Genomic DNA, 13,772 nt, shown 5'->3' with positions numbered 1-13,772 from the left:
ACAGCTTCTGTATGCAAAAGTAGACCCTTGTTAAGGGTATTTCTAAAATAGGGATCTAATGGTACCAACATTCCATTCTTTTGAACACACTGGTCACGTGTTGGAGCACTACGTTGTCCTGTTCTTGCAATCCATTTTTTCTTCCCATCCTTGCCTTTCTTTCTGGATTGCATGTAATATAAGCAAGGGAACTCAGTTGATGCTGAATTTGAAACACCAAACATACATTTCAATGTTTTCAAATTGCCAACAAGATGCCATTCTACCTTGTATTCACCAAATCCATCAACATGCAAAACTTCACCATTGTTTTTCCATCATACAATATGGGGTATCTCTGTTAAGCTTTAAAAAAATCTTAAGTACTTCATGGTCCTCCTTTGGTACCTTAAATGCAGAAAGCCACCATATTTTATTCTCCGATCGCACACTGAAATATTTTGGATGTTTTGAATTAATGCTGGGATCCAACGCCCTATTCATTATTATCAAGCTAACACGATTTTGGTCCTTAACGACTTCACTCTCATCAAGCGTCAAATCAAATTGAAGCTTACCTCTGCACTCTTCGACAGACACATTGTAGAACTTTACCATTGCTGCTTGTAGCTTGCTTACATTCAATACAAAGTTATTGTCTACATGCAATTTGAAGGGCACTTCCTTTGATCCAGACTTAAGCATCTGTGTATGTTCCAAATGTATTGGCTCACCAATTATGTCTAAGACTTTTGCATTAAGATCTTTTCGTGCCTGATTTACATGGAACAGTTTAGGGATGGGCACTACCCGTCTCTTGTTAAGAACAGCCTTAAACCCTACATCCAATTGCTTATAAATCATAGCATAGGATTTGGAGCTAATCCCTATCTTGTCACATATGCCTTGAGCATATGTAGCTCTGTGAAGGTGTTTTCTTCCCTCCTTCAAGCGTACTCTTGCAACATCATCACCAAGGGTTTTGAATTTGGGGTTTTCCAATGTATACTTCACCATACCTTTGCTTAAGACCTTTGCAATTGCATCATCAACCTCTTCACTTGGGTTGGAAATCGTATTCTTCATGTTTGCACATTGTGCATAGACCCGCCGTTTATATTTCCCACTCCCTCTAGTCAACTCATGAAGTGGTTTGAATAACCTCACACGCTCACGTGCTTGTTTGGTTTTCGTTGAGAGTCAAGCAACAACAATCTTTGAGCATTATTGCCATCTTTTTGTTGTCCTTCTCCAAACCCTGCATTTTACAATGCAGTTCTGCATTGTCTACCTCGACAGCATGCACCACATTTTCCATTAAATGCATCGCATCTTGCAGACTCTGATACTCTCTCTCCTTTTCACTTAGTGATTTTGTGATCTTAATCCTTGCATCCATGCCCATCATGGTGCACTGAATAGATGTGTAAACACTATGAGCTTGCATTGCTAGCCTCCTAGTGTATCCCAATAACCTTGCATTACCTTCACACACATACTTAATGAAAGATGTAAGCCCACAAAATTGTGGAGGTATCTGGAGAATTGGATCGAGTGGATAAATACACCCCTCAACCCAAAGATTTACATGTTTTTTCCCTACATTTCTGTCTTGTTTCATTATATCTGGTTGCTTTTTACTTGTTGCCATTATATCTGTTTTACTTTTTACATGTTTTTTCCCTACATTTCTGTCTAAGTTGCATTATATCTTGTTGCAGTATATTTGGTTTCTTTTTACTTGTTGCCGTTCTCTTGTTTAGCGGTGCATACTCAGCCTCCAATTGGAAGTGAATATCTCTCTTTTTGTTCTGGCCTACATCCTAAAATTAGCATTTGGACAAAACACAACTATTAACAAAAATTAGCTCTTGACAAAATACAACTATTAACAAAAAATTAGCTCTTGACAAAATACAACTATTAACAAAAAAGCAGCTTTTATACATTTGTACAACTCAAAAAGGTAACTAAAAATAACATTATTGAACACAACTTTAACCAGATATAACTTCAATATAATATAAAACTAAATCATAACTTGTAATCAAAATAACACACTTGTTTCACCCAAATAACATAGAAATAACATCATAAATGAGAAATAACATTACTGAACATAATATATAGACTTCAGTATATCCTAAAACTAAATCATAACTATTAATCACACAGTTGTTTCACTCAGAAAATCACTAATAAACAATCTAAATAACACAGAAATAGCATTCTTAAGCTCAACTATTATCTTCTATTTTACACATGACTAAATCACATTTAAAACAATAAGATAGTCAAAATAGAAAAGAAAACAAAATAACTCAGACAATATTAAACCATACCAAAATAACATACCAGATAACAAGATGGACATACCTCCATTTCTCTCTTGTTCTTTGATTCTTTTACTCTTTTATTTCTAAAACTAAATCAATACTATATTAATCAACAATTATATTTCACACACTTGTTGTACTCATAAAAGTAGTAATGAGCAATCCAAATAGCACAGAAATAACATCATTAAACTCAACTATTATCTTCTATTTCACACATGACTAAATCATATTTAGAACAATAAAATGGTCAAAATAGAAAAGAAAATATAATAACTCAAAAAAAATTAAACCATAACAAAACAACATAATAGATAACAAGATGGATATACCTCCATTACTCTCTTATTCTTTGATTCTTTTGCAAAGATTAATGAACAAAAAGATGATTGAAGGGGAAGATGAATATATGGTTCCAACTAAATGGCACCAAATAATCAACATACCCTTCAATTTCTCTGTTACCAAAGAGAAGAAACCCCATGATTGAGAAGATCTAAACTCATTAATGTGGTTTAGGAGAGAAAGAAAGCTTTTGAGCATAGCTACGAAATAAAACAAACACATATTTGAATTTTCTCTATACAAAGAAGGAAAAGTGAAAAACCTAAAGTAATCTCATCACAAAGCAAACGAAAATCGCCCTAAACTGAAAACCCTACCACTACAAGACAATGCTGTCATACACGCGTTTCATACACGCGATAAATTACGAGCGCGTGTGTGGTCGCGCATGTATTTGAATAGAATCGGGCGCGTATATTTTGGCATTTACATTCGCGTGTATATTTGCATTTATCAACGCATGTATAAGCGCGTTCAAATACACGCAATAATACACGCATCAATACACGCTGCCATACACGCATTAATACACGCTTGGCAAAGAAAAACTGAAAAAAAACTAAATTTCTTTACAAAATTAAGAACTATTTTCTTTAAACCATCTCATAGTACATTACAGTATATATCATTACACAATCCCACTACATGCATTTACAACAATGAAATATATTCAAAAATAAATCATGCATATGAGATGATAATTAAAAGACAACACATACAAGCAGGAGTGTCTGCGGGAATTCTCCACATGCCATCATCCGATCGATGTGAGGAATGCCATGACATGAGCTCTGCTATGGATTTGCACTTGAACATGTGTTTGATGCGAGGAATTATAGGAAAGTGTCGCAAGACTTTACGAGGTACATCAAAACTCTTCATATCTGTTCTATACCTTGCTTCACTACAAGTGGGACAATGTCGAGCCTCCTTATGCGTCCCACGAAAGAGAATGCAATCATTGACGCATGCATGTATGCGATCATAATCCAATCCTCCAAGAGATGTCACATAGCGCCTCGCTATGTCTCTTGAGGTGGGTAGTCTATTTCCGTTTGGAAGCATGTTTGATAATAGCCTGCATCCAATATCATCAATTATAATTAGTCTTATATCCTAAACCTTAAACCACTAATTCAAATTTGTAAGTTAGAATACTTACTTCAATAATGCGTCAAGACTTGCATTGCTCCATCCATAAACTGTTTGTATATTGAGTAGTTCAAGTGAAGCACGTAAAATAGAGAATGTGCACCCTTCAAAAACCGGTGTCGATGAAGCCTTGTAAAGATGCTCTTGTTCCATATCATCGTCGTCCATACCTTTGGGATCATCCTTAAAAAGATTCCGCACCATATCATCAAGCACTTCCTCTTCCACAACTTCGTGGGGTGCAGGGCTATTGTCATCCCTTTCCCACTCATCTCTGACAATAGATCCCGAAGCTCCAGCATCATCTCGTTGACGCTTTACGTGCTCTTGTCGCACGTAGGGCACCATGTTAGGGTGTGGTACTGCATCCTGCTTCAATTAGAGTTTATATATTACAACTCTATTAATTTAATTTGGATACCATGAGTCATTTGAATACCATCAATTTACATCTACTCACCTCTAAACCTGTTTGATTCCATTCTCCATACATGGAGATGTGATTCAAGGTAAGTCGACGTGCCCGTACAATGCATCCTTGACATCGATTACACATACATTTGATCCGTTGTCCCAACCACACATCGCGATTACGATGACGCATTGTCTCATCTTCCCCAGAACTGCTTGAGGAGGTTGATGACATCCTATGTACAAACCAGAAAACACAAAATCATAATATGTTTTTAATGAAAGTATAAAAATTGTGTGTATTAACGCGGCTGTTTCCTAAAAATTGCGTGTATTAACGCGGCTATTTCCTAAAAATCGCGTGTATTAACGCGGGTAACTCCTGCAAAACGCGTGTATAAATGCAGCTAAATTTTCATACACGCGAACATACACGCGTTTATAAACGCGACGCTTTGTTTAAACTAAAAATAGCCCGCCTTCCCCAAATAAAGATTTTGAACTAACAATATTGTTCTTTTTCGTTTTCGCCTCTTCCAACAGAAACGAAACCTAAGTGCAAGGAGGGAGAAGAGAAGGAGCACACACGGGAGAAAGCCGACCAAGAAAGAAGACTCACTTTTTCAGAGGTGAGTCAGTTTGTCCTTTGCCTTGTCTTCTTCCTCAGATTTGTTTATGCTATTTTCTCTTTGCTTTTTGGGTTTGTCTCCGTCCTTTTGCTTTTGTGCACACGATTTTGGGTGAACGATTTTGACAGGGGCGACAGTGGACCTTTTATAAGGACACATTGTCGGAGTCGGTCCCTTTCAAAAAAAAATTTACGCAGGTCGCGTGTAGAAACGCGTGTAAAAGCGCGTGTATCTTGTCTGCACAGTCTGTTCACGCGGATATACACGCGTTTCTGGACGGGTGTATACACGCATTTTTTGACGGGTGTACACGCATTTCTGGACGCTGCGTTTCCTGTTTCTATGATGGTTTGCAGGCTGATAGGTGACTTGAATGATGATATTTGTGTGAGTCAAGAGACAGCCCATGATGTACATGAGGATTATTTTTGCAGATTCTTTATGGATATTCCAGGTTCTTCATCCGATCCATTTGCGTACAGCAATTGGCTGATGGAGATGCTAAATCATTTTGGGTGCCATCCTGGTCCAGTTGAGCTTATAGAGTACATGTATGCTCATCCCCCTCCTTCCATGCCTGGTGTCTATACCCCTACCGTGAGTATCCAGGGCACTCCAGTGCCGTCTATGCCTACGAGTCCGACGAGACGGCATGCAGCTTCTCCTCTTCCACGTCCACCGAGGAGACATACCTCGTCCCAGACACACTCACGCACACCCTCACAGCCACCATCACATGCTCCCTCAGAGCCACCGTCACGTCAGGGCTCACAGCCACCGTCACGTAGACAATCCCCCAGTCGTGACTCCACCCGCAGCAGTAGGAAGAGTGGGAGTGGAGGATGCGACGGGTGCTTTGGTGGGGGAGGTGGTAGGGGAGGTAGTAGGGTACGCGGTGAGAGAGGAGATAGAGGGAGAAGAGTTAGAGGAGACAGTTCGAAAGAGGAGGAGATGAGAGAGGTAGAGAGAGTGATCTGCTATGATGTGACGGATAGGGGCGGGATAGTGATGGATGCGAGGGGGAGGGAGGTAATGGAGTACATGCGTGGGGTAGTATCAAACTTGTATAGAAATTGTTTTATTAAATTTAAAGATCAAAATAGCCGATTAGTTGGGGAGGTGATAGAGGCTGTACATAGTCGGTACCCTAATCCCCCACATGCTACATTCTCGGATGTATGGGGAAGGACGCGAATAAGGGAGATCTTAAGTAATAAAAGATCTCACCTTAAAAAACTCGCGTACGATGACCGGCTAAATGTAGCTGCGGGTGGCTATCCTGCCGAGAAACCTGCCCCACTGCGCACAAACGCGAGTGGAAGGAGGCAAAGAAACGAGCAGAGGGTGGCGTGAAGAGTAGGCAGTATGTGGAGGCACGACAGATCCAGATGGAGACCATTGGATATTCGCATTTCGGATCTGGCGGCGTCGAGTCATGGGACGCAGAGTTCGTAAGTATCTTGCCACTTTATTTGATTGTTTACTTAATTCATTGATTCAATGATTGTTTTAATCTTACAAATTGTGTTGATTATGATACAGTGAACGGGTTACGGGGAGGAAGCCCACAACCCACGATACTGCGTATGCTCGCCGGCATAGCAGACGTGACACGTGGGCCATCTTCAGAGCCGAGGGACGTATTACGGACGTGCAGTTTGAGATAGCCATGAGACCATACGATCGACAGGTACTTGAAAATTCTAAACGAATGATTAGTTTATTGAATTACATATATATATACTTATATACTATATATTACTTGAACAGGCACAAGCTGCTGATGATCCACCCGCTGCCACTGCAGAGGGTGAACGTGAGCACTACTCATCGGACATTCCGACCGATGTGAGCTCATCTGAGCATGGAGGGAGCACCGAGTCATCATCTGGGTCTGAGTAGTACAACTCAGACTTATAGTATCACATTCCATATTGAGGATGTGGTTGTATTTTTTTTTTTGTAAACTGAAGCCATGGGCTACTTCGAGATATGGACTCCCTTGTATATATGTGTGAAATTTTGATAGTAATATTGAATCGTTAATCGATAGTATTACATTCATGTCTGTCTTGAATCGTGTATTGACAATGTATGCATTCATGTCATTCTTGTCTTAATCTTCCTCGTGGATATGTTCTTCGTGGATGGTCTAATGCACAAAAAAAAAATCCAGAGAATGTTATTGGGTGCTGGAATGCTGGAACAGCATTTAGGCACCAAATAGCACTCTCTGGATTTTTTTTTTTGCTCTCTGTTCGCGTGTATAAACACGTCAGAACTGCTAAAACTCGCGTGTATATACGCGAAAAATCTGTAAAGCATGCGTGTATAAACGCGTCAAACCTGAGAAATACGCGTGTATAAGCGCATCTAAATTCCTAAAACGCGTGTATAGACGCTTGTATCAACGCGTCTAAATGCATCTGAACTGATAGAACGCATCTATACGCTCGTGTATGAGCGCGTCTGCGCAGTCCTATACACGCGCTTTTACACGCATGTCTCTGGCCGTGATGATACACGCACTGATACACGGGCCCGCTACTTTTTTTCACAAGTCATTTTTAGCGGCTAGGAGCGCGGGTATGAGCCCGATCCCTTGTAGTATACTTTTCTTATTCTAAAAAATCTAGAAAAGTCTCTAAATGAAGAAAAAATTCATAAACCCCTGTGTACTTAATGAAAAATGACAAAAATTAACAGTCACACTCTGAGTATGGAGGTAGGCATGGGTAAACAAAAATTCAAAAATGTGATGTCTACATCAAGTTTTTTTGTTTTTTAACTTCTCCCATTTTGAAATACGTAAATGCAATCTATTTGGAAGGATTTAGAAGCTAAAAAGTCATGTGGGTATTTAAGAGTGTCACATCTTAGATGCTTCACGTTTTTAGATCAAATAGAATATTATTATTTTAGATTTGAGAATTTTGAGGGCAGGTGGTCCTAAATTTGGACATGGGACAGTACTACAATAAAATAATAGGTGAATCTCTTTTAAAAATAATATAAAGAGATCTCCTTGATTCTACAAGAGCTAATATTATAACATTATTTTAGAATCTTTTTCTAGAGAGAGAGAAGTGAGAGAAACCCCTTAAGGGGAAAAATGGAGAGTCCATATTTCTCCTAATGCTAAAGATGAAGGTGGCTTGGGTCTCCAAGAACTAAGAGTCCTGGTTGACATGATGGTCTCTAAATAGATGATTAGAAGTCCATCTAGCCCAAAGGAAGATTGGGTACAACTACTGTATATAGATGCCTCCCAATTTTGTATCCAACCCTATCCAAGATGGAGAGGAATCCCCTTTATAGCCCTATTCTTCAACACCATTCAAATCAAACCTAAGAGCAACCATCTTCTCAAGGGTCCTTGGAAAGCTTGGTACAAGTGCAAAACAAACCTCACCTTAATAGGCAATCTCTGATTCAAAGCAAAAATTTATCGCTTGGACCCCATATGGTTCTTAATGGTTTGCAAGGATTACATTCCCCCTGGTTTGCAAGGATTACATTCCCCCTGGTTTGCTTATCATATTCTTGTAAGATGTCAAAAAAGGGGGTGGCAACATAGGGAGATGTGTGAAACTTCTAACACCATAGTTGGATTTGAACTAAGAACAATTTTTAGACTAAATGAGGATAACCTAGATCAGCTCATTAGTAGGTTTTCCTTATGGAATAGAAATTTTTCTTTTTTCATATAGATCAAAGGTCAAACGCAAGCCAGAGATCTTGTTTGGTTAGGGTGTAACAGTCCCATGGTGGATCCCCCTCTTCATGTCAAGCTTAACTCTAGATGGAATCTCTCTTGGGATAGAAGGCATTGGTAGTTCAGCTTTATGAACATTTAGTCTAACATTATCCCCCCCAAAATCTCTTGTCTTATGTGGGGTGATTCTTCATAAGGCCCTCTAGATACAAGTGAGAGCTCAAAGGATTGGCATCAGCATGGCTGGTATGTAAAGTGGAGATTGAAACCATTCCTCATCTTTTCCTTACCTTTCTAGGAAATAGGAGATCTCTTGAATTTCTATCTACCATCATCTATCAAACCATGTGGATACCTTTAGCTCTATGAGCTCTATGCATGCATAGAGGGATCTTGTAAAAGTGATAAAAATCAATAATATTGTGTAATAATATTAAACTTGATTTTAAAATCATATAATTCAAGAGAGACCTAGATGGCCTCACTATGAAGAAAGCCTCTATATCAACTACGTTTAGAGGGTATTAAAAAATAGATATGTGCACACGGTTCTTAGGAATATACATATCGTTTCATGTATATATATATTTTAGGCTTGTGCCTGGTTTTAATTAGGAAATACATTTGTGTATGTTTACATTTTCTCATATGAATCTATGTAAGTTGAATACACTAGTAGCTAATTAATAGGACACCTCTTGTAAATGTTAACACTATCAATAGACCTCCTTTAAAAATAGTCACCTATGCATGCACATGATATTATACATTTAAAAAAAATGAAAGCCTTGGTGGGGGGGGAGAGGAAAAAAGGGATAACTTCAATGGGTTAAAAAACCCTAGACATGGATAGAAGAGTAAAACAAATAAAAAACTAATCTGAGAGAGAGAGAGAGAGAGAGAGAGAGAGAGAGAGAGAGAGAGAGAGAGAGAGAAGCACATGGATTGGCTTGCAAATAGGTTGAAGCAAGCTCACATATTTGGGATATGTGGGTGGGAGCATGTATAGCAAAATCAAAATTCGCAATGCATGATTCTGAGATTGTATTGAGTAAAACAAATAGAAAACTAAACTGAGAGAGAGAGAGAGAGAGAGAGAGAGAGAAGCACATGGATTGGCTTGCAAATAGGTTGAAGCAAGCTCACATATTTGGGATATGTGGGTGGGAGCATGTATAGCAAAATCAAAATTCGCAACGCATGATTCTGAGATTGTATTGAGCTTAAATGAGATTTTTGAAAGTTGTAGTGATGCGTGAAGTCACGATGAAAAGAGATTGATTTTTTAAAATTGTAGGGTATTTACAACCTTTTCAAAATACACACAAAATTGAAATTCTCCAAATGCTCATAAATTGTGATATAATTATCTTGCTTGCCCATAGTCATTGCCCCTCTATTCACATCCTAATGTGTGAAGAAAGGCCCCTATTCTCTAAGGCCACTTGCAATAGTAGCCGTGTATTGCACAAGGTAGGTTGGATCCTAGCTAAAGATGCTTGGATTGTACTTCTCCATATGAAAATGCTTGGATTGTAGGTTGTATCCAAGCTAAATTGTTGTTCTTCACATGAAAATCCAAGCTAAACTAGGTGTTAAGATTGTTGTTCTTCATATGAAAATCCTTCAAGCGATTAACAAGAAGCTACTTGTTGAGGGAAGAGCTTCACACTTGACCACATTCTGTAATGACAACAAGAGCTTGGGCTTGTGATTCTATTAATGTAACATTGTTGATCTTGTAAACAACATCCATTCCTTGTATCACCTCCCCAAACACCACATGCATGCCATTGAGCTCGGATGCTGTGTCCACTGTGATGAAGAACTCATACCCATTCTTTGAAGGCCCCGAGCCCACCAGAGAGAGCAATCCTGCCTATCATTATATGAAATTGTATCAGAATTCCCTACCTTTTGGACTTTACAACCATTGAAATATTTATCTTAGGTTACCTCTGCGCGCCTTACCTTGTCAAATATGTCATCTTCGGATTCGGATTCCAGTGATGCTATGTCAATAGCTTCTATATCTTCATTCACATCTCTGCCTCCTATGAAAGAACACAAAGGTGTAGATAATGATAAGTTTTATACACTTGGGAACTCCAACATGTATGATTACATACATGTTGGAGTTGAGAGAGAGAGAGAGAGAGAGAGTAATGATGACGTTTGAATGCTTGCGATGCCAACATTAATGATTAACATGCATCCATACATCCATCCAACCATATATGTCCACATCTATGTGTGTGTGTGGAGAGAGAGAAAGATGGAGGGGGGATAATGCTGAGATTCGTATGCTTGCGAAGCCATGTATGTGTGTATAGAAAGGGAGAGGGAGTGAGAGTAGACAGTGATGAGATTTATATGCTTGGGATGCCAATATGTATGATTACATGGATGCTTGCATATATACATACATTTATATGTGTATGTATATGTGCGTGACTGTATGGGGAGAGAGAGAGAGAGAGAGAGAGAGAGAGAGAGAGAGAGAGAGAGAGAGAGAGATTACATGCATGCATGTGTTTATGTGTGTGAAAGAGAGGAGATTACATGAATGCATGCATATGTGTGTGTGTGTGTGTGTGTGTGTGAGAGAGAGAGAGAAAGAGAGAGAGAGGAGACTACATGAATGCATACATATGTGTGTATATGAGAGAGAGAGAGAGAGAGGTTATATGGGGCTGCAAACTTCTATTCACCATAGATGTCTCCACCCTGAATCAAAATTCCATGTACAACCCTGTAAAATGTGGTGCCCTTGTAATGTAGGCGTGTCCCATTTGCTGTTACTCCTTTCTCTCCGGTTGCAAGAGCTCTAAAATTCTCTACAACATTAGGCGCCTGACGAATCAAATGAAAATTAATGGCTTAACCACCAAAGATTAGAAATATTAGTAAAATTAAGGCAAGCAAGGAAGAATATTGTGGGATTTTAAGTACCTTGTGGTTGTAGAGCTGCGTAACAAGGCGTTGAGGTGGGTCAGAAGCTATGGAGATCTCAAAGAAGATGCAAGTATTGATGGTGCATGGGATGGAGGCACGCCTAGAGAGGTCCAAGAGCTTGTCATAGTTGGAGGTGAGGACCCTCTGCACAGCCTCCATCTTTGCAAACAGACCAAAGCCCATGAGCTGCAAGGCCAACATGAACAAAATGAGGGCCACAATCACATACAGCAGATTACGCTGGTTGCTTGTGTGGGCCATTTGTGTGAGAGGATTAGCAACCCACTAGACTAATCCACCTCTAAATCCTGCTTAATGATGATTCAATTATGCCCAAACTTGCAACCACCACCATCTCCGATGATCACCATCTGGGCCATCTTTTGCTTTCTTTCTTAAACGAGGCAATCGTGGGAGTGCCCCCCTCTTTTTGCATGAACGTGAGGAGGGCGTGAAGGCGCACGTTCTTGGTGTCCTGGGAGCTAGTGCCTTAGGGTCGATTCACACGCTTAGGGTGAATTCACACGCAACCATGCACACCGTAGCTGAGGTCTGTCCTCCACATGGTCTTGCCCACCTTTTAGTCCACGTCACTCCAATGTTCCCAAGAAATCTATTTGCAAGGCACAAACTTCAATGTATCTTTAAAAAAATTATGTTGATTTATTATAATTGGGCTCAACACACCCTTGATGAAACCAAACTTCCACTTGTGAATACCAAACTTAATTGTTCCTAGAAATCAATCTATTTATTATGCTCATCTATTACAATTGCAGTTGTGGCTACAATTATCTGAATGAAAGCACCACTAGGTTCTTCGGCACCATCCCGTTTTGAAACCCCACAAGGCTTGTTTCACAATGCACCACGTACCCAACTCTATGAGTTGTGTGAATTCACATTCATAAAAACCCCTTTACATAAATGATTTTATTAAAAAAAACAAAGTTTTAGTGATAGAAGCGCATGATAACTTCTTCTTCTTCTTTTTGGCTATCTTAATATCCTAAACTTGCCCTTAAAATGATATTTTGTTGCCCAAGGTCACTACCATATAGTAATTTTGACAGTAGAGGATTGCAAAACTTTGCTTGGGGGCATTAAAAAATATGCATTTTCTTAGCTATATAGGATGCTATATTGCATAAACTATAAACCTTTACGAGAAAAAGCATATTTTTATACCCTATTTAAGTATTGTGAGTACTATCTCCAAGAAAGATACAAAAACTAAGCAAAGTTGTTCACTTTTCTGTGTTTGTTATACAACTAAGTATTGTTTTAAGATATTTATCCAAGAAAGTCTCAAAGCTTAAGCAAAGTTACTTACTTTTGTGTTTTTTATATATATTGTCCTAGGTTTCAAAAGTTGGAGGTTTTGCCCGTGTTGGCTATCATATTTATATGAGGTGGTTTGAAAAATAATAATTACCTAGCATCAATGTGAGTGTAGTGTTACGATCATGATAGTGAGGGAGTTTGAAAAAAAAGCATTACCTAGCATCAATGTGAGTGTAATTTTATGAACATTATAGTAAGGGCCTTGGGTTCTTCTCCTTCTACTATTAACACAAAGAAGAAAAAGAAGAAGATTAAGAGGAACCTCAGATAAGAGCAACTACAGGAGGAACGAGGAAAAAAATAAGAAAAAGAATAACTAGATTATTTTTCTTTTTCTTGTTCTACACCATCACAATTTAATAAATGAAGAAAATCATAAAGAAGAAGAAAAGGAGAAGGGAAAGAAGAAGAATAGTTTTCTTCTTCTTCCTAAAGTGTATGGATTGATCAAAAGAAGAGTGGCAAGGCCACTATTTTATATAAGATAATACTTCCAAAGTTTTCTTGGTCCATATATGAGAATATGTTGTGGGATAGAAATCAAGAACTTTCTCTCCAAAATTAGAGAATCCAAGAACAAGTTATTCCCCTCTATAAAAGAATGACCCATTTGTAATTTTTTGTTGTGTCTTTTGCAACACCTTGATAAAGTGATGACATAAACAAGGGCACCATACACCTTTTTTTTAACTGCTACTATATTATATAGCAAAGTACTATTTCAATGCTTATAACAACGCTATGGAACTAACTCTTATATCAATGCTTATAACTCTTATATCAATGCTTATAATAATAATAATAATCTTATAATAATGCTATGGAAAGAAAAGAAGAAGAAGAGTTCTCTTCTTCTTCTTCTTCCTAAAGTGTGTGGATTGGTCGAAAGAAGAATGGCAAGGCCAC

The 13,772-nt window shown here is 38.6% G+C and overlaps 1 protein-coding gene across 2 annotated transcripts; it reads right to left on the bottom strand.

The window, feature by feature from the left end:
- Nucleotides 1–9,893: 9,893 nt before the first annotated feature.
- On the bottom strand, nucleotides 9,894–11,935 carry LOC147618282 (peptidyl-prolyl cis-trans isomerase-like). 2 transcript variants are annotated; one of them, XM_086775128.1, is made up of 5 exons: nucleotides 11,822–11,935; nucleotides 11,520–11,708; nucleotides 11,279–11,420; nucleotides 10,539–10,621; nucleotides 9,894–10,446 (listed from the first exon to the last, which is right to left on the bottom strand). In XM_086775128.1, exons 2-5 carry the CDS (start codon nucleotides 11,703–11,705, stop codon nucleotides 10,234–10,236), a joined length of 624 nt encoding a protein of 207 aa, XP_086631254.1. In that variant the 5' UTR covers nucleotides 11,706–11,708; nucleotides 11,822–11,935; the 3' UTR covers nucleotides 9,894–10,233. The 2 variants fall into 2 exon arrangements, with proteins under 2 accessions (XP_086631254.1, XP_086631253.1); XM_086775127.1 differs by having other exon boundaries at nucleotides 11,520–11,878.
- Between the last annotated feature and the right edge of the window lie 1,837 nt (nucleotides 11,936–13,772).

The sequence above is a fragment of the Cibotium barometz genome, chromosome 35 (genome assembly GCF_041138505.1).
Source record: "Cibotium barometz isolate CiBa-2024 chromosome 35, ASM4113850v1, whole genome shotgun sequence".
NCBI lineage: Eukaryota > Viridiplantae > Streptophyta > Polypodiopsida > Cyatheales > Cibotiaceae > Cibotium > Cibotium barometz.
This window is presented reverse-complemented; position numbering and strand designations above follow the sequence as displayed.